We start from the raw sequence: 20,130 nt of genomic DNA, 5'->3' as shown, positions 1-20,130 counted from the left end.
GGGGGACCATATGGGATGCTGGGATTCAAACCAATAACCTTCTGCAAGAAAGGCAAATACCCTACCTCCATGCTATCTCTCCGGCCCCTAAATGTATTCTTCACTATGTCAAAGATTAGAAATAGTAAAAACATTAATTCACACATTAAATATATTTTATTTTATATAATTAAAGGTATCCTTTGCTATGTCAAAGATTACAAAGAATTAAAAAACTATTATTTATTATGTTTTTAAAGATATTCGATGCTAATAATACTCTTAATAATGATTTTATGTACATAATTCCAACACAGCATATATCACCACTTAATAGACCTCCTTCTCCCAAGGACCCCACTCCTCAGACCTCCTCCTCCATCTCCTCCACTTTTTCCTCCTCCTCTGCCTCCTCAACTCCCCCCCCCCAACCCCAATTGTGTGGATATGTTATCTCATTATATTGCCTTTGGACTCAGTTATCAACTCATAGCTGAAAATTGCAATTTCCAGAGATTTTGCAAAAGATCATTCATGTCAGAAAGTTTGAAAATAATAGACCACATCATAGTTCATGTTACTGTAGGACTTTGTATCTACTGATTATGGTTTCGAGCATCTCTAGAACATTTTAAACCACAGAATTTTGACTCAACTATGTATGGCCTTGCCTCCAATGTACAGTGACATTCTCTGTTCCTGTGTGTCCTCTCCATGGAATATTTGAGCAAGAGAAGTATATGAATCTTTTCAGTCACTAAAATAATATTTAGAGAAAATTATTTGTTGAATTTTGGTAGCACAGACACAGTTCTAGGATCCAGATATGTGGTCACAAAGCAGACACACACAATCCTGACATTTCTACTAATATTCTAGTCATTGTGGACAGACAGAAAGAAAACTCGATTTGAGACTATGTAAGGTCATTGTCTATTTTCTGATATGTTTCCCTGTAGAATTTCCATCAGGTTTAATGATACATTTGGATCTAAATCATCCAGACATAGATTTCGTGCCAGTGTAAACATTCTCACATTCTATAGCTCTGAGCTTTGAACCCCAGGTTTCAGGAAAGCAAATAATCCCACCATGTAAAGCAAAATGGAGGTCTCAACTGTTCTCTGAACCATATATCCCTGTCTGTGGGAGTGGGCTTTCCAACAGGCATCATTGTCTCTGGAAGCTGATCTACAGTCTTCCCTGGATGTTGATTCAAGTATTATCTCTTTTCCAGTTGATATTGCTAAATTCTGTTGGTATGATGGAGAAACAGAATAGGTGAGTTGGCTGGACCCAGAATAATCTTATGAGGTGCCCCTGAGGCCATGCTTTTAAAATTCTCTGATGAAAAAACTCAAATTAAAGGGAGCTTCTTGCTCCACTTTCCCTAGAAAGAAGTGCCAACACAGGAACTAGTCACATGCACACTTGGTTAACAGTTGGGGCACCATGGAATCTCCCTAACTCCTCTAGGTGAATAAAGGAGCAAATGTGGCATGGATATGACTCTTCATGTTTTTGTTTTCTCCAACTCAGGGTGAGACCAGGTTAATTCCATGCCACATCCAGGCCAGCATCTCTTTCAATTAAGGATCAAATTGCAGGCCTTTGGGGTCAAACTCAAAGGGAAACTACTCAACATATCATCCTATCTTGGTATCTTTGTTGTCATTTGCAATGTGTATGTGACTCTTTGAAGGATAAACTCAGGGCCAGAGCCAGAGGGAGTCAAGGCTCTGAAGGGAGCAGAGCACAGAGTTCAAGGGTTGAGGTATCGGCAGTGAGACGAGCTCTGTTTGATGCTTTTGTGTTTGCCTCTGCTTGCAGGACAGAAGAAACATCCCAGGACATATGCCTGGGAATGGGGAAAGGTGAGCTTTACATTTTTTTAGAATACCGTATTTTTTAATCCCATTAGATACAATCGATTTTGTATTTTTTTAAACTTTTATTTATTTACTTTTTAAACGATATTTTATTTAAGCACCATGATTACAAACATGATCATAGTTGGTTTCATTCATAAAAAGAACGCCCTCCTTCAACAGTGCAGCATTCCCACCACCAACGTCCCCATTTCATTCCTTTCCCAGCCCCTGCCTGTATTTGAGACAGGCTTTCCTACTTCTCTCACTTACTAAAAATGTCATGATAGTTTTTAGTGTAGTTTTTTCTCTGACTTCATTCACCATTCTTTGTGGTGAGCTTTATATCATGACTTGGCCCTTCCAGCTTTATATCATGACTTGGTCCTCACATAGATAAGTGAGACTATTCTGTGTCTCTCTCCCTCTGACTTATTTCACTCAGTATAATAGTTTCCATGTCCATCCATGTATAGGAAAATTTCATGACTTTATCTGTCCTGACAGCTGCATAATATTTCATTGTGAATATGTACCACAGTTTCTTTGTCCATTCATCTGTTGAAGAGCATCTTGGTTGTTTCCAGATTAAGAGCAGAACAGGCACTGTTGAGTCATGGGTCACATGTCTTATAAGAATAAGGTATAATGAGAGGACTTATATAACCAGAATGTAGAACGCCCACCTGAATTTTGTGTGAGAATTTGTTCAAATTTTTGAATACAGAGACATCAACTGGTATTGGGTGAATGGTGCGACATCAGGAAATAGTTTTGGAGCATTTTGATCAGATTTCTCTCACAGAGCTGCCAAAACTCCTTGGAGATGTTCATCTCCAAAAATTCTGGCTGTGATTTCTTTCCCTCAAAATCCAGCAATGAGAAGATCCAGGTTGACTTTTCACAAAGAAATAATTCCCTTCCAAAACAAAATTCAGTGTTGAAAGATTAGCACAGTGAATAAAGCATTTGCTTTGCACGGTCAACCTAGGTTTGTTCCCTGACATCGTTTATGGTTCCCTGAGCCTACCAAAAATAATTTGAGTGCAGAGCCAGGAGTAACCCTGAACACAGTTGGGTGTGGCCCCCAAAACCAGATAAACAAACAAAATAAAAAACAGTTGGTTATAAGAAACTGAAAACAAATGATATAGGAACCAATTTTAATTTACTGCGAAGCATTTTCTTTATATTTCAATGCTTATACTCTTTTAATCAGCCAGCAATAGGAAATGTGAGCTCTGGAAACCTAGATTGTTTAAAAAAATGTTAATAAATAATAATCCTGAAATCTCTTCATCCCTATTGTTAGATAGATTAACTTGATGGGATGCTAAATCACCTGCACTTGGGTTCATAGTCATGACAGAAACCAAGCAGCCTCTTTTCTATCATCATTTAGTATAAAGCATCAGAGCACAGCAGAAGATGCTCCGTTGAGTTTGTTTGCCAGTGGACCCAATCATCAAGGAGCAGACCTGTGGTCTTTCTAGTGAGCTAGAGATTCTGTGAAGATATTTAAGTCCGGATAGGAACGTGAATATCCCATGCCTGCTCTGGCCTCCACTAATGATCCTGGGAGAGTGAGACCTGCCATCAAACCATGCAGGGTCTCATTGGAAGTTTGGTTGTTTGTAGTGTGCATGATGCTACAAATGTGGATCTTATTAGAAAAGGGTCTTATTAAAAATGACCACTCTCTTGGAAGTGGAAACAACTGGGAGGCCACATTCTTGCACATACTTGTTCTTGGTCTGAAGTCCTTTGTTCTGCATAGCTGAGAGGTTGCAAAAAGAAACAAGAAATAGAGTAGAAATACATTTAAAAAGCAATTATAGTGGATGACAAAAAAGACTCCTGCTGTGAATATTAGTTCTATCTTAAAATCCCTGCATGCCTCGATTCTCCAAATACAATGCTGGTTATTGTAAAAAAAAAAAAAAAAACCACCATAAAATCTCCAATAATACCATAGAGAATGGACAGACATAATTGAAAAATTATCTATAGTCATGCTGGATTCCAAAGCAGTAATGCAATATATATGGGAACCCATTCTTCCTCAGTGACCTGATCTCAGATATCAGTTTTTTAATTAGTCCTTAAGATTATTGTGACAAAATATCTTCTCCCACTCCATTTTCCTACTTCCTTGTGTATATAATTGCAGGATTGCATGTTTGCATGTGTGGGTGCCTTCACGCAAATCACACATGCACATATAAGCATGCACACACATGTGTTTGCTCATACACAATATTCAGCTGGCCAGAGAGCTCTGTGAAATGGGACTCTGTGGCACAGGCCTTGGCTTCAGGTCAAGGTCTTGCTCCATTCACTGCAATAGGCATCTGGAAACCTGACATCCGAGTGCAGACTGGCTATGAGGGCAAAGCTTTGGCAAGGGTCACTGACCTGAGTACTCCCACCTAGAGGGGGTCATTTTCTTCAGATGATCCCCAATTTCAAAGCCATGGACTCAAATATGTTCTCTTTAGTCCTTTCAGATATTATAAGATTATTCAATTCTACTGTTCTGACACCAATATGTCTCCTTCGAAGAGAAATGTCATCTTGGACTGATGCTGAGTAAGTACCTTTTCTAGAACTCTATGAGACTGTGAAGTGTACAGTGTATATGCTGGAATGTTAATAAAGATGTGGAGACAAAGGCCTTAAATTAGAATTAAGGGAGCTTATATTTCAGGATCAATGCACATGTCCTTGCATGTAGCTGACCCTGGCTGGATCACGTATTCTAGCATGATGTGGTCCACCAAGCATCCCCATTAGTGATCTCTGAGGGAAAGACTCAGGACTCAAACCCTGAGATCACCTAGTATTGCCCAAACTCTATACCCTAGGATGAGCCAACAAAAATCATAACAATATTACATGATAGCTGGTATCCCAGAAACCAGAGTGGTGTAATATCATGTCAGTCTCAAAGCTTCCTGTGACTCGGGTGGTGAACAGCCTTCTGGCCGTCAGAAACAAAACTATTTCTCTCTTTTCTTCTCTCCCTCTTCACAGTTTCTTGTGGACTCAGGCAACAGAGCTAGTGAGGAGCATGAAAGAAAATGAGGTAAGAAGACTGCTGGTCCCCATGTTCAGGCAGCCTGTGCCTGCTGGAATCAAGTGGACATAACCCACCAGGCTCCATGGTTCTAATAGCAAAAGCTCAACAGTTAGTGGCCTGGTTCTCTAAAACCCACCCTCTCTCTTGTCTGGGACATCAGAACAGACAGTGCTCTTTCCTATATTGGCAGGAAGCAAATGACCTCATTATCTTAGGAACTGCCTGGAGCTATTGCTTTCAAATTACATATCATTGGACCAAGATCCTGAGTTCTCTTTCCAATTGCTCTATAATGTTGGATACAGCATTTAGTATCTTTTCTCTGTTTTCTATGTCATGAAATGAGGTTAATAAGTGGTCCACACATCAGAGATATGGACAATTAAGTGAGATGGAGGATGAGACTGGTAGAGAAGCAATTGTCTATTAAGTGAGAATTGATATTAATTCCCATTGTCATTTAAATTCTGAGTCAGAGGTCTCTAGCAATTTTTCTGGTTCTCTAGCACTCACACTTTTTTTTTTACTTATTTCTTTCCTTTTTCTTTTTTCCCCTCTAACCCTTCCTTCTTTCCTTCTCTTTTTTTTCTCATCCTTTGGATCTATACTCAGAGATTAGTCCTTATCAGATTCAGGGAATTTATTAATGCTGTCAAGGATTTAATCTACATTATCTTTCTGCAAGGCAAGAGCCTTAACACTATTGTATCTTACTGTTCCTGGGAAATTTTAGTTTTTAATTTAGTTAATTTAGTTTTTATAAGTTTTTATAAGTTTAAGACCTTTATAATACTACCTTTTAACCTGTTTATTTCTAAATGCAAGGTAGTCTCCTGTAACTCTTGGTTCTTTTAATTACTTTTATAAACTCATTTTTATTTATTTTTCTTTTATATATATGAGTGTATATATGTATATATATTTATAGAATAATATATATATATATGAGTCCTCTTTTTGTTTTTTTCCTTAACTTCAACTGTTTTTGGTGTTTTGGTTCTGCTGAGTACAAAACCTTACAAGAAAAAGTCTTGCCTTGCATTAAAATTTAGGTCAAAACCAGGGCACAGAGATGATGGAGCCTGACACTCTCACCACCAAATGCACCAGCAATCTAAAATAGCACCATTTATTTTTTCAGAGGCATACAAAAAAGAGGGAAATTTTACATATAGACACAAGCTCTTATCTACTAGGCATAAGAACTTACACATTTTACAATACAGGGGAACTTCCTACCTTGAACATTTGACATGTGGTCCCAATTTAGACTCCATGCAATTAGACAGTGACTGTCCAACCCTAAACCCTAGATCTCAGATATAGAACTGACACAGTTCTCGGTAACAGCTCCAGGAACCATACTCTCTCTGGGATATTCTTAATACTGCTCTGACACCTTGAACATTTGACATGAGGTCCCAACTTAGACTCCATGCGATTAGACAGTGACTGTCAACCCCAAACCCTAGATCTCAGATATAGAACTGACACAGTTCTCAGTAAGAGCTCCGGGAACCATACTCCCTCTGGGACATTCTTAATACTGCTCTGACACATGTGATGTGGACACATATATGACATGGACATATATATGCATCAGATATGAAATTCTGACAATGAGGAAATGGCAACAACTTGGTCTAAGAGCAGGTTATCTCAACACCTAATGATAAGCTAAAATCTAAAGATACATCATCCTTTGATCTGTGCAAAAGACAAGATCTCTATCTACAGAAGACTGACTGTGACCCCCACAATTGGACAGAATGTAATCTGGGACCAACAAAAATGACCCTAATCTAGGCTTTGGCCTATAATCTCTACAACAACCAAGAACTCTAATTCCAGAGGTCTGACTGAGACAGCTGCAATTGATCAGAACTTTTGATAACTATTGAAAGATTTTATCCTAGGCTTTATCCTAAAATTGGTGCAAAAAACAAGACCACCAACTATAGAAGACTGATTAAAACAAAAGTTATGGAACAGAGCATCCACGACAGCGCGGAAAACTTCCAGACATGACTAAAGGACCTGGGGGAGAGTAAAAGAGCATGTACGGAGCCTGTAGTTATACCCATGAGAGTATACTTCAAGGGCCGGGAAATCCTGTATCTCTTGGGACAGGGGAATGCCCTGTCTAATCTCCCCAATTTTTACTGTGCCTATGCAAAAAATAGCACTAATTAATATTTTTTGTAATTATTGTTGGTTTTTTTTCTTCTTTTCTTTGCCTTTTTTTCTCTTTTTTTCCTGTGCTACAATTTGTTTCTATTTTGGTAACATAGCTAGTATTCGGTTATTGTTTTTATTGCTGTGGTGCTTTTCAGGGTTTTTGTTTGTAGGTTTGTTTTTGTTTTGTTTTTTTTTTTTTTTGCTTTTTGGGGGGTTTGAATTTTTGTATTATTTTTATGTTTTCTTTCCTTTTCCAGTTTCTTTACTTAAACTGATGATTATAGTCTCTAGAAGAACTTCTCCCATTTTTTTTCTTGTTAGAATTTTTGCCCCCCTTTTTTCTTTTTCTTTTTCTTTCTTTTTTTTTTTTTTTTTTTTTTTTTTTTTTTTTTTTTACTACAAACAGAACCACATAACTTGAACCTTCTTTTTCTGCCTCAAAATTGAGGGAGAGATAATGGAGAGCACCAATAGCAAACAGGCATATGAACATTGAGTAGAAATAAAAAAAAATGATCAGTCTTAAACACCAAATTCAAAGCCAACTACAACAGAATTGATACCCAATCTACAACAAGATAGACACAGAAGGGACCACTTATACTAGCAGCATGGGGGGGGGGGGCAAAGGAGGAGCAATATGGGATGCATGCTGAGAACAGGGGTGGAGGGAGGACAACATTAATGGTGGGAATGCCCCTGATTCAATATCACTCTGTATCTAAACTACAACTGTGATTGATTTGTAATTCACTTTGGTCAAAATAAAAATTAATATGAAAATTTTAGAATCAATATGAATCATAAAAATAAAATATGGAATAAATAGCTATTCCTACATAAATCTGTCTCATTGGAACAAGAGATATAAAATTAACTTTTAGAAACAATGAAGTGCTCATTAAGTGAGAGCTGCCTTCATTTTGTAGGTTTTCTGGTTGACAATAAATGGTAATTTTCATGATAAAAAATTTGGAGGGCCTGGTGACATGTAAATGAATAGGTTCTTTGTGGCCAGGATTTGCATCCACAGTGCATGCAGTCAGACTGGATTTGCATCTCATAGGGTCCCTCAAGCAATGTCAGGAGTAAGCTCTGACTCAGAGCCTGGGGTTATCAGCTGGCTTTATTGTCATATGGATAAAATTTTAGATTTCAATAACATGTGTTTATTTTGGCATAAAGAGTGAATCATGGGGGGCCAAAGTGATAGCAAAGTGGGTAGGATATTTATATTGCATGTGGCTGACCAGGTGGGGAATATCTCATATTGTCATTCCCCCAAGTCTGTCAGGAATAATTCCTGAGTGCAGAGCCAGGAATAACCCATGAGTGCTGCTTACTGCAGCCCAATAACCAAGTTAAAAAAAGAATTAAGCATGAAGCCTCTTACTCACCGGTAGGGCACTTCCCTTACATGTAGCTAGCCCAGGAGGTTTAATCTTCGGTCTTCCATTTGGTCCACAGGGTGCAGGAAGCAGTAATTCCTGAATGCAGAGGCAGGAGTAACTCATAAGCATTGTCAGGTGTGACCCTAAAACAAACCAAAATACATGAAAAGAGAACCAGTCAAATGATTTCATTTGGGTAGATTGTGAAACAGAAAAAAATTAAAAAGTAAAGAATAAGACCTCGCTCCAGGATCCACCTATATCAATTTTAATATTGTTTTTCTTGTCTCATTTTTTTCCTAGAAACTCGACTTTAAAAATGACTGGAAGATAATCAATTTGTTCCTCAGTAACACCCATGAGTGTTACCTCTGTCCAGCTGTGGGTCAGGTAAGCTTCAGGATTAGAGGAGCAGGAATGCAAGCATGGGATTGGGAGCAGAGTGAATGTGCAGAACCAGCTGACTTCCAGTTAAGGTTGGTGCATTTTCCAAAATTATAGAGATCCCACTGCCAAATCCCCCTGTTCTTCACATCTGGTACAGGTTACCTCCAAAATTTGCAACTGAGTTTATTTGCATTTCCTTCTGCTCTGATGGTAAAAGCTGGGTCAATTTTAAGGTGATTTAATTGTATTTCTAGTATTACATAATTTATAATATATGATATATGTTATATATAAATATGTTATGAATATATAAATAAATAGATTATATTCATATATAAAGTGAATATATGTAATATGTACATATATTATATTTATGTATTTATCGTAGTGTTTATATATGCTATAATTTATAGAAGTTAATTTATGGTATTTCACTGAATTATCTCTGAAGTCTTGGGTAATGAGGAGGTGTCTTTCAGCACTGTCAGGCACAGAGGCCACTCGTGCTCAGGTAAGAATAGCAGGACAGGTGGGCTATGAAAGGGCCATTTCAACTGCAGCTCCAGCTCTTTTTTAAAAAAATTAATATTTTATTTAAACACCTTGAATACAAACATGATTGTAGTTGGGTTTCAGTCATGTAAAGAGCTCCAGCTTTTTTGACCTACCTCAGTCACCCATCTCCTTAAAGAGGTCTCAAACAAGGGTTGAAACTTCTCTAGACTTACACCTTGCTCAGTTGTGCTTCTCCTTGAACAAATATTCCACCAATAAAAATAATTCTGCCAGTCAAAATAAACTGCCAAGATGTAACTTAATGTAGAAGCTTGGGATGCTTATGTATGATTGCCTAATTTTGACCGTTGTCAATAAACACACACAAACACACACACACACACACACACACACACACACACACACACAATCCCACCAGCAGCTTTGGAGTGAATCTGGTCTCCCATCTTTTAGTGTGAGATTCAGAATTGTCCTTTCCTTGCATAAAATGTCTTCATTGGAAAAGTTTTTTATTTTTCTTTTTATGTTAGTGTATGAGATAATTCAGAAACACTGGGTAAGGTCTTAAAAGTGAACAATTGTATGTGGGAAAGCTTCTAGACACCCTTTTACCATTGTTATATCAGGAGTTGAATGATAACAAGACTAGCCAGATGTAATCCTGGACATGTCAGTTCCCACATCCCTGATCCTCTCTATGCTTAGCATTTTTTCCTTCCACAGAGCAGTTTTGTGAAGAGTGCCATGAACAAACTGACTAAAACCCTGGACTACCTGCAGCAAGAGGTGAGGCTAAGGATCCTTTCCTCATCACCCTAGGTCTTAGTCCTGAAACATTCTGATGACTCCTCCCAGCTAAGAGGACTGGGGGTTCAGTTTCTGTGGGACCATCAGCTCTTCCACTGAGCTGGGAGAAATCGAGGGTCTGAAGAAGGGAAGTGGAGATCGAGAGAAAGAACAACTCTGGCGAAGCCCTTCTCTCTTTTGGATGAGATCTCAGGTCATTGACATAGTTCTAGGGTCTCTGTGGCTACCCTTTTCCTAAGATTGTTTCTGTGCCGTGCCTTCCTGGAAGGACTCCTGACTCCTTCTTAACATCCTTTTCAAGAATGATGACCATGATGAGTGCTGCAGATTCTTCCACTATGGTGAATTCTAATGGTACTCATGTCACAGCAATCCCAGGGTTCCATGAAAATTGACATCCTGCTGACACCAAAGAGGAGGGGCCGTCCACTGGGGAATTTCTGGACCATCCCAACTGCAGCTCCAGCTCTTATGACCTACCCCAGTCTGCCACCTCCTCAAGGGCCAGTCACGTTGAGCCAGTCCTAAACCCGGCATCCAGCCAAGTATTCCTGACATCACCTAGTCAAGACCAGTGACTTTTCACATGACCAGCTTTGCCCTTGTCTACTTTTTAGGTGCCTAGATCATTTGTAAACCTGGTGGATCTTACTGATCTCCTGGATTTCATTGCTTTGCCTGGGATGAAGACTCAACACAGGTGAGAAAGCAATGGAGTGGGACCAACCAGCATTTTCACGTGGTACTATTAAAAAAAGCAATTGCTGAATTCACCCTCAAGTTGCATAAATATTTGTAGTATATCCAAAGTTTGGAAGTAGAGAGGGAAGATTCAGATCCCTGTCTATTATCAGTGGTAAATAGACAAAGGATGAGGACCCCCAAATGTATATTAAAGGGAGTAAGACAGTGAGTACCTGGAATATAGTCCTGTGTTAGAGCACTTTCTCGATACTCTCACTGCTATCCTTCATGTACATTTTAAAAATTAAATTAATGGAAAGTGGAGGAGGAGAGGACTGATGAAGGAGGGAGGAGAGACAGGAAATCTAAGGTGAAAAGCGAGAGACTGAGGAAAAGCAAAGCAAGGAAATAACGTATCAGCTCTGGATGGTTAATGCCAGAACACTCTCCCCCACCAATTTGAATTATTTGTGATTTGGCAAGGATTTAGCTCAGTAGCACATTAACATTTTTGTAAATCTGAAGTCCTTGGCTGGAGCTTTGTAATCACTCTCTCTCTCTTACTCTCTCTCTTTCTCTCTCTCTCACTCAAAGTTAAATGAGTTAAGAGTCTAAAACCCAGCTATGATGCTAAAAACACCAAAGGAGTGTTGTTAGGAGATCACTCCAAAGGATGACATTCCAGCGTTTGCATGTAGGAACCTTAAACACAAACACTGGCACCTCGTGTTCCTCATATTCCTGCTGGTTATGTGACCCCTGAGCAATGACCAAGGTGAAGATCTTTTTGGGGGGGGCACACCTGGTGATGCTCAAGGGTTACTTCTGACTTTGTTCTCAGAAATTGCCTCTGATTTAGGGAAACACATTGGTTTCTGGGGGATCGAATCATGGTCTGCCCTATGTTTGTGCATGCAAGTCAACCCCCTGCGCCCCCCTCTGGCCCTCAGGGTAGAGATCCTAAGAAAATCCAGATATCCCTTCACTTCAGTCAAAAAGTACATAAACTTTGACAAAAATATCTATAGCTTAGTAAATGTTGACCTGGAGGTTTTCTACAATGGGAAATATTTTCTTTCCAGAACTCGAATACCAAGTATTTCTGACTTTTGAAAAATGGAATTGAAATATCTTAAAGCCAAACTGTAAATTGGGTCCTGTAACAAATATTGAAGTAGAGACATCTGGATCTGGGGGCTATTAAATGGAAGGAATAAACTGGGGTTAAGTGTAGTTTTGAAGAGGAAGGATGTTGAAGGAGAGATGGAATTTGAGGGAAAGGAGATACATTCTGCTGGAGTGGGGATGTCGATTCAGGAGGTGTTGTACCAGGAGCCTAAATAGAACTTCCCACATGACTCAGCATTCCACCATGTGTTTCTTTCTTCTCCTACACCTTCCTACATGACTATCTTCACTTTCATGATGGCTGAAGTCAACCTCATGTTCTCCAGGTTCCACTCTCTCCCTGCTGACTCATCACTAAACCCTAGAAGCATTCTCAAAGTCCATGCTGGCTATTTAGACATTTTTATTGTTCTTCTTGTTGGGGGTGGGGTGGATTTTTCAGAAAGCCTAGGGCCCATTGCAGTGATTCTGGTTGGGTTCAGTCTGCTGCATGCAAGGCAGCACCTTTTCTATTTATGTTCTCACTCTTTGGCCTTTCTTATGTATGATTTTATCTGCAGCAACAACACCAAGTTCTGCAAGTGTTCAGAGGACAGAGTTCCTTATAAAGCCTATGCACGAATGAACTACCAGGTAAGCTTACACAAGGACATTGGCTGCTGTCTCTCAGGAGCTGATGTCTAGGAGGAGGACAGGAGTAGTTGCAACCGTGGAGGTATATGTGCCTGGAATTGCCTAGAATATCTTCACCTGTATGCAGGGCAGACTCAAGCTCTAATGGAGGTGCTTTTAATTATCTTCCTACCTCTGTGGCATAGGTCAGTGAATAGGAGAACCATTATTGGGGGCAGAAATGATACTTAAGTAGATAATAAGAGGAAGATATTGAAAAACTTTAAGGTTTTTACTGAAGCTATTTTGCTTAATTCTGCAACAGAACTAGGACATGTCTGGTTGGCAGGTTTTTCCAAACTGGCTTTCAAATCCGGATTTCAGGTCACAACCACAACCAATCGCGGCTCCTGGAAGTATGTTTTCTAGATGAGACACTAGACCCAAGGAGGGTGGAGAAACTGTTCATATTATTGTCTTCTGAGCATGTTTGAGTTGGCCCACGGCTCACAGTTTTTCGTGGTCGTGGAAAGGACTTTTACCTGAAAGAAAGAAGTGTGGGAGAAAAGGGGACACCAAGACAAAGATGCTGATCAAGGTGTCAATTTTATTCAAACAAGCAGGGACTTTTTTAGGAAGTGAACAATAGTGGAGATTTTATAATGGGTGGTTACACAACAACGCAATCTCTAGGTGTATTCATAAAAATCACAATGTTCTGCCAGTATACCTCCTGTAACTACATACATGTTAATTATATAACAAGCCTTCCTGTGTGGTCAAATTCTTGCAGGGCAGTCTGCGATAACTCCTGCCCATTTGGCAAGTACACATCTTAAGTTCAGATTAAAGGCAATACTCGTACAAAATATCTGTCCATGGAAAATGGCTGTACTTATGCTAAGCTATATTTCAAAGGATCTGGCTCCCAACACATATTAACATGATTCTGCTGTAAGGCAACATTATAAATGAAGTGTAGAGGACCCCTCTCTTTCTAGAAATGACACTTACTTTCTGAGTACTTAAGTGTCTACTTCTTGTACAAAACTTAGCCCTTACATAGAGTTTGAGAGCCCAGTGGTGCACTATCGTTTCCCTCCTGAAATTCCCTAGAAAATATTTCAAGTCTGTCTTTGGTGTTTATTGAAGGGTAGGGTTTGGAAGAAAATGAGCTCAATTTAGTGTTTAGAAAAATATGGAATTATCAGATAGGAGGATCTTTCTGAATAGTAAGGAATTTGGAGTAGCATGCATGTGTTTCTTAGATTGAGGATGAGTTGATAGAAACAGAGGCATTTTGTATTCATGTCACTCTGGTGTCTCCTTCAGGAACTATGGGAAAGTGTCCTGTCCTCCAGCAAGTACAACCAGAAGGAGTCCTTTGCTGTGGTGTTCCAGCCTTTCTTCTATGATCCTGACTTGTCCCATCTCTTGGTGAGCCTGGACCCCTTCCCTGGCAATTGCTGTCTTCTACAAGTCACAGAATGTCACCATGTGGAGGGAAAGGTGTTTATGATCTTAACTGTCTGGTATAATTTCTCAAGGGCCTGGGAATATTCTGGAGACATAACCTTAATAAATTGGTAGAACTTCCCTAATATTTGTAGCTTGAATGCAAATGGTATAGGAGGTGCATTAGTTCCTTATTCCTCTGCTGTCAGCCATGCTCAGACATGACCCTGTGTCTGCTTCTACTATTCATTCCCCTTCAGAGATCCCCATGATGACAATGAGTATTCCCAGACAGTTTCTCCTGGCTTAATACCAGATGATGTCCCTATGAGTACAGTCTGTTGCGGGGGTGTGCTGGTTAGAGAGAATGCATCAGGATGGATCAGGGCAGCCCCAGTTTCCAGAGAGAACTTTCACATGTGGGGAAGCACCCTGTCTTCAGGATGTTGGGCACAGACTTCTTATTGATTCTCTTTCAGGAGGATCAGCAGCTAAAGGACCCCAGTTCCCTGGGGGTGCACCTTTGGAACCTCATGGTGAGTCCTTGGGTTCTGGGAGAGAACCATACTGGCTCAGGGTGAGGACTGACTTTAGAAATGGACATTACTACTACCCCACCACACTGTCTATGTCACTCCCTGACTGCAGGGTTCCAGCATGACCCAGTCCAGAGGCTCTGGGTCACCAGGCTTCACACATATATGTCCCATACAAGTGATGATCTCGTATTTGATTGCCTTGTTTCAGGGCTGAACTGAGCCTCAGACATATGTGTCCCACAGTTAAGTAGTATTTTTTACTTTGTGGGAGCCCATAGGAGGAACTAGAGACAGGAAGAAGTTTCCTAGAAATCCTGTCTCTCTGACTCAACTCACTGGCAATGTTGGTTTGTTTAGTTAACACATTTCAAGGTGTTTCTGAGGCCCATGGTAGGGCTCAGTGAAATCTAGGAGTGTATCTTTGTCAACATCACCCAGAAAACTCCCTCTCCAAGACGTTTCTATTCTTAAATTCAGCTTCTCTTCTAGATGGAGCCAGCAGGACAGAAAGTGAAGCCATACAGTCTAAGATACAGGAGGCTGTTGGCCTGTCCCCCTAAGGTACACAAGGACTGGTGGAGGATGGAGTCACCTTCTGATTTTCAGAGAAATCGGGGTACCAAAAGGATGTTTTGGTGTCTGAATTATTAGCACCAATTTTTGGGTCTATTTTTCTAAGTCTAGGTCCAGGATTTTCAAGGTCTAGGTCTAGATCCACGATTACACCTGGGCTCAGGAGGTTAGTTCTTTGGAAGAACTGAAATCCTTTCTATCCTAATGAAACAATACTGCATCTCATCTACCCCAAAATGTGATTCTAAGCATGTTTAAGCATGTTTATGTTAAGTACTAGGTGTGCATATAATGCTGATGAGGAATTAAATGTAAAAATTACTGATCATAAATGAGTAGGATTTTATTTCTTTTTTCTTTCTTTCTTTCTTTTTTTTTTTTTTTTTTTTTTGGTTTTTGGTTTTTGGGTCACACCCAGAGGTGCTCAGGGATTATTCCGGGCTCTGTGCTCAGAAAACGCTCCTGGCAGGCTCAGGAAACCATATGGAATGCCGGGATTGTAACCAGCAATCTGCTGCACGCAAGGCAAATGCCTTACCTCCATGCTATCTCTTCTGCCCCATAGTAGTATTATAGAAATACGTTTTGTCCAAATATTTGGCTTTCTTGATGAATTCTATGAAGTATAATTGTTGCTATGTAATAATACCTATATAACTCATTTTATTTCCCCCTCTGCTTAGGATGTCCAAGAGTTCTAATTAAGGTATATTTTCATAGAAAAATATTGTTTTATCTGAAATTTTGATCCTCTGGTTAGAGATCAAGGTGTCTTGCCTCATTTGGAAAGGCTCTTTTAAAGCATTATGTACTTCCTTTGGGAAATTCACAGGCACTACAAAGGAGAAAGCACAGAGAATAATCTCTTGCATCATATGAAGGATGACTAAACTGGCTGAATATTATTACTAAGGGGTGGTAAAACTGATGAAGAAGGAACTCCAGGACCATGGGCCCAACTTATTCCTTTTTCTCTTCAGGGACATCCCTATCTGTTCACCTATAAGAACAGCAACTTCCAGCCCAGGTTTCCTCCTGCCAACCAACTATTTCAGGTAGGATGTGTTTTTTTCTTTGATTGACAAACATGCTTATAACACTGGGGCCATGATTCTTGCTGAATCTTGGAATGTTGTCTGATCCTGATGTAATGAATGAGAGACCCATGATGTGGCTCTTCCATTGGAGCCCACAGTACATAGTTCACGATGCCATCTTTATTATTGTTTTCAAACATAATAACTGTGAATTTAAAAGTTACAAATTTGTTCATGATTGGGTTACAGATGTGCCATGTTTCAACATCAATTCTTTCACCAGTGTCCACATCTGTCCACCAATGTGTCAAATTTCCCTCTAACCCAGATACTGCCTCTATGGTAGCCACTGTTTTCTTTTATCCTTTCCTTTTTGGCACTTTCGGTTTGCAAGTGTTACTGATCAGTGTCTTGCTTATTACTTTCCCTCCTTTCATTAACCAGTCCTCATTTGGATTGACCTCTCAGTCATTGTTCTAGTGATCCTACCTCTAGTCTATCCACCCTTCCCCAGTGGCAAAATTTCTATTAATTCTCCTGCCTTTGGGGATTACCTACTGTTGTACAACTGTCCTTGGATGGGGCTGGATGGAGGTGGATGGATGGAGGGGCCTTTCTCCTTCAGCTCGGAACACTTGTCTGCAACCCCTTCAGCCAGCAGGTGTGAGGGTTCAGGATAGCGGCAGGGAGAAAATTCACAGCAGTCAGACTACAGGAGTTATCAACTTTATTCAAGGCCCTAACCACCTCATTTGTGGCCAATAATCTTAAGCCTATTTAAGCTTGCTCTCTCCAGCTTGCCCTACTTCTTCCTCCATCCTTTTTGCTGAATCTCAATCTCTCCTCCTCGTCTCCTCCATCAAAACTCTCAAAATCGCTCTCCACCACTCAGGTGATCTTCAGACTTCCCAAAGACCCTTCCAAGAAATGGGCAGGTCTGACTTATAGGAAAAGTTATGTTGAAGATGGGGGATCTCATGCCCTATTGAGGGATCTCCCACTCCCTGAATATAAATGAACTGTAGTAAGTGTTTGTATTCCTGACTCCGTCTTTAGCTAAAGGGAAGACTTAATATTCCATAGAAACAAAGTTTAAAGTGTAAAATTAACATATCTGCCTTTTCATAAACATAACTTTTCTGCAAAATATACCTGTAACTTAAAATGTTCTTAATGCTTATTTACCAAGCACTCTCCTGGAACTTCCTTGTTCCTCTTTTGCTTAATGCAATTTAACCAAGCATTTTATTCTGGAACTTTCTTGTTCTTATAATTCTTAATGCTATTTAACCAAGCATTTCCCCGGGAACTTTGTTACATTTAACCTTTCCCTAAACACAAGTACAAGAACATTTATACAGAACATACATTTTGAAAACAGACTGCTTCTAATCCCATCAAAAATGGGGAGAAGAAATGGACAGACATTTTGACAAAGAAAAAATAAAAATGACCAAAAGACACATGAAAAAATGCTCCACATCACTAATCATCAGTGAGATGCAAATCAAAACAGCTGTGAAGTACCACCTCAGACCCCAGAGATTGGCACACATCACAAAGAATGAGAACAAGCAGTGTTGGCAGCGATGTGGAGAGAAAGGATCTCTCATTCACTGCTTGTGGGAATGCCGTCTCGTTCAACCTTTATGGAAAGCCATACGGTGATTCCTCCAAAAACTGGAAATCGAGCTCCTATATGACCCAGCTATACCACTCCTAGGAATATACCCTAGGAACACAAAAATACTATACACCTTCCTCACACCTATATTCATTGCAGCACTATTTACCATAGCAATAATCTGGAAACAACCAAGATACCCTTCAACAGACAAATGGCTAAAAAAATGTGGTACATATACACAATGGAATATTATGCAGCTGTCAGGAGAGATGGTCATGAAATTTTCCTATACATAGATGTACATAGAATCTATTTTGCTGAGTGAAATAAGTCAGAGAGAGAGAGAAAGAGAGTAAAACACAGAATGGTCTCACTCATCTATGGGTTCTAAGAAAAATAAAAGACATTTTTGCAATAATAATTTTTAGACACAAAAGTGAGGAGGGCTGGAAGTTAAAGCTCACCTCATGAAGCTCACCACAAACAGGGATGAGTTTTGTTAGAGAAATCACTACATTTCGAACTATTCTAATAATGAGAATGTATGAAGGAAATAGAAAGCCTGTCTAAATTACAGGTGGGGGTTGGGTGGGGAGGAGGGAGATTTGGGACATTGGTGATGGGAATGTTGCACTGGTGATGGGTGGTGGTCTTTACATGACTGAAGCCCAAACAACACAATCATGTATGTAATCAAGGTGTTTAAATAAATAATATATTAAAAATAAAAAGAAAACAGTCTGCTACATTAAAATACACATTAAAACATGCAATTGGGAACTTTAATTACAGAAAACTATAAAGCTCATTTAAACCATCAAGAAAATGACAGATCAAAGTTAGATGTAGGTTTTAAATTAGATCTTTCAGTTATCTCCCCCCCCCATTTTCATACCACCACCAATTTGCCAAAAGTCTGTGGACATTTATTTTAACCCTTCATCTAAAACTAATTGTCCGGACGCTGGGATTCTCCCAGACCGCTCACCATGTGGCTTCACTTCCATGGAATCCTAGGCTTCTGCAGCAGGTCCAGGCGGGAACTGCAAGCACCTGCCAACTTTGGTTTGATTGGGAGCTTCTGCACCACAGCTAGGATGCTCAAAACTGCTGCTGTATCCTCGGAAGCAGGCCCACTTATCTGCTATCAGAGAGGGAGCAGTCTGGTGCTTTTCACTGAGAGTTGCCGGCTGCCACTACAGCTGCCATTGTCAAAAGCTTCTGGGTCACAGTTTCTCCACCAGGCTTATCTGGGTGTACATAGCTCAAAGTGGTACAAGTTGAGTCCAAAATTTCCAAAGTTGAAATTCATGCTCGGGCTGAAGGTCATACTCAGGAAATCAGTCCGTGTAGATAAGGTTTTTCTTCCTGGCCCTTTCCAATTAGGGCTCTCCATCAATCTCTGAGGAGGCTGAGATTTTTGGACAGAAGACTTTTTGCAGCATAGTCTCAATCTTGGGCCTCGGATGGGGTGATCCAATCTTTCACCTTCCCTATTTCACTGGCCCTTCTGCCCCCAGAAAGGGTTTTGACAATCTTTAAAAGTGGCTCCACGTGGCCCAAGGTTTTGTGCTCACACCAGCTGAAAAGACCCAAAATCAAACACAAGAACAGGAATCTCACCATGCTGTCTTGGTCCAGGATTCAAATCACAGTTCGAGAGCCATTATGTTGTGTAACAGCCCTTGGATAGGGCTGAATGGTGGTGGATCGATGGAGGGGACATTCTCCTCCAGCTCAGACAACATGTCTGCAACTCCTTCAGCTGACAGGTCTGAGGGTTCAGGATAGAGGCAGGGAGAAAATTCACAACAGTCAGGCTTTAGGGGTTATCAGCTTTATTCAAGGCCCTAGGCACCACTTGTGTGGCCTGTAATCTTAAAGCTATTTAAGCTTGTTCTCTTCAGCTTGCTCTGCTTCTTTCTCCATCTCTCTTGCTGAATCTCTCTCAATCTCTCCTCCTCATCTCTTCTATTTATCCTCCAAAAATCCCCTCTCCATCTCTTAGGTGATCTTCTTCAGACCTCCCATATTATTTTTGGGTTCTTGTTTGGGGGCTGCACACAAGAGTTGTTAGAACTTGCTCCTTGTTCTGCACCCAGGGATAAATCTTTTTTAGGTGGGGGGAAGGTTGGGTCACACCTAGAGGTGCTCAGGGGTTAATCCTTACTCTGTGCTCAGAAATTGCTGCTGGCAATTTGGGATGCCAGGAATCGAAGCAGGCCACTTGCAAGGCAAACGCACTATGTCTTTGCTATAGCTCCAGTCCC

The 20,130-nt window shown here is 40.2% G+C and overlaps 1 protein-coding gene across 1 annotated transcript in view; it reads left to right on the top strand.

Annotated features, from left to right (window-relative positions):
- The window catches only part of LOC126024306 (phospholipase B1, membrane-associated-like), an 85,893-nt gene that overhangs the window by 11,251 nt on the left and 54,512 nt on the right, over window positions 1-20,130 (top strand). The window contains exons 7-16 of the mRNA XM_049784694.1: window positions 1,217-1,260; window positions 4,112-4,247; window positions 8,799-8,885; window positions 10,122-10,184; window positions 10,823-10,905; window positions 12,578-12,650; window positions 13,962-14,066; window positions 14,564-14,620; window positions 15,113-15,184; window positions 16,177-16,251. Coding sequence (XP_049640651.1) covers window positions 1,217-1,260; window positions 4,112-4,247; window positions 8,799-8,885; window positions 10,122-10,184; window positions 10,823-10,905; window positions 12,578-12,650; window positions 13,962-14,066; window positions 14,564-14,620; window positions 15,113-15,184; window positions 16,177-16,251 — 795 coding nt within the window. The remainder of the gene's footprint in view (window positions 1-1,216; window positions 1,261-4,111; window positions 4,248-8,798; window positions 8,886-10,121; window positions 10,185-10,822; window positions 10,906-12,577; window positions 12,651-13,961; window positions 14,067-14,563; window positions 14,621-15,112; window positions 15,185-16,176; window positions 16,252-20,130) is intronic.

Source organism: Suncus etruscus, chromosome 12 (genome assembly GCF_024139225.1).
Source record: "Suncus etruscus isolate mSunEtr1 chromosome 12, mSunEtr1.pri.cur, whole genome shotgun sequence".
In the NCBI taxonomy this organism is placed as follows: domain Eukaryota; kingdom Metazoa; phylum Chordata; class Mammalia; order Eulipotyphla; family Soricidae; genus Suncus; species Suncus etruscus.
This window is presented reverse-complemented; position numbering and strand designations above follow the sequence as displayed.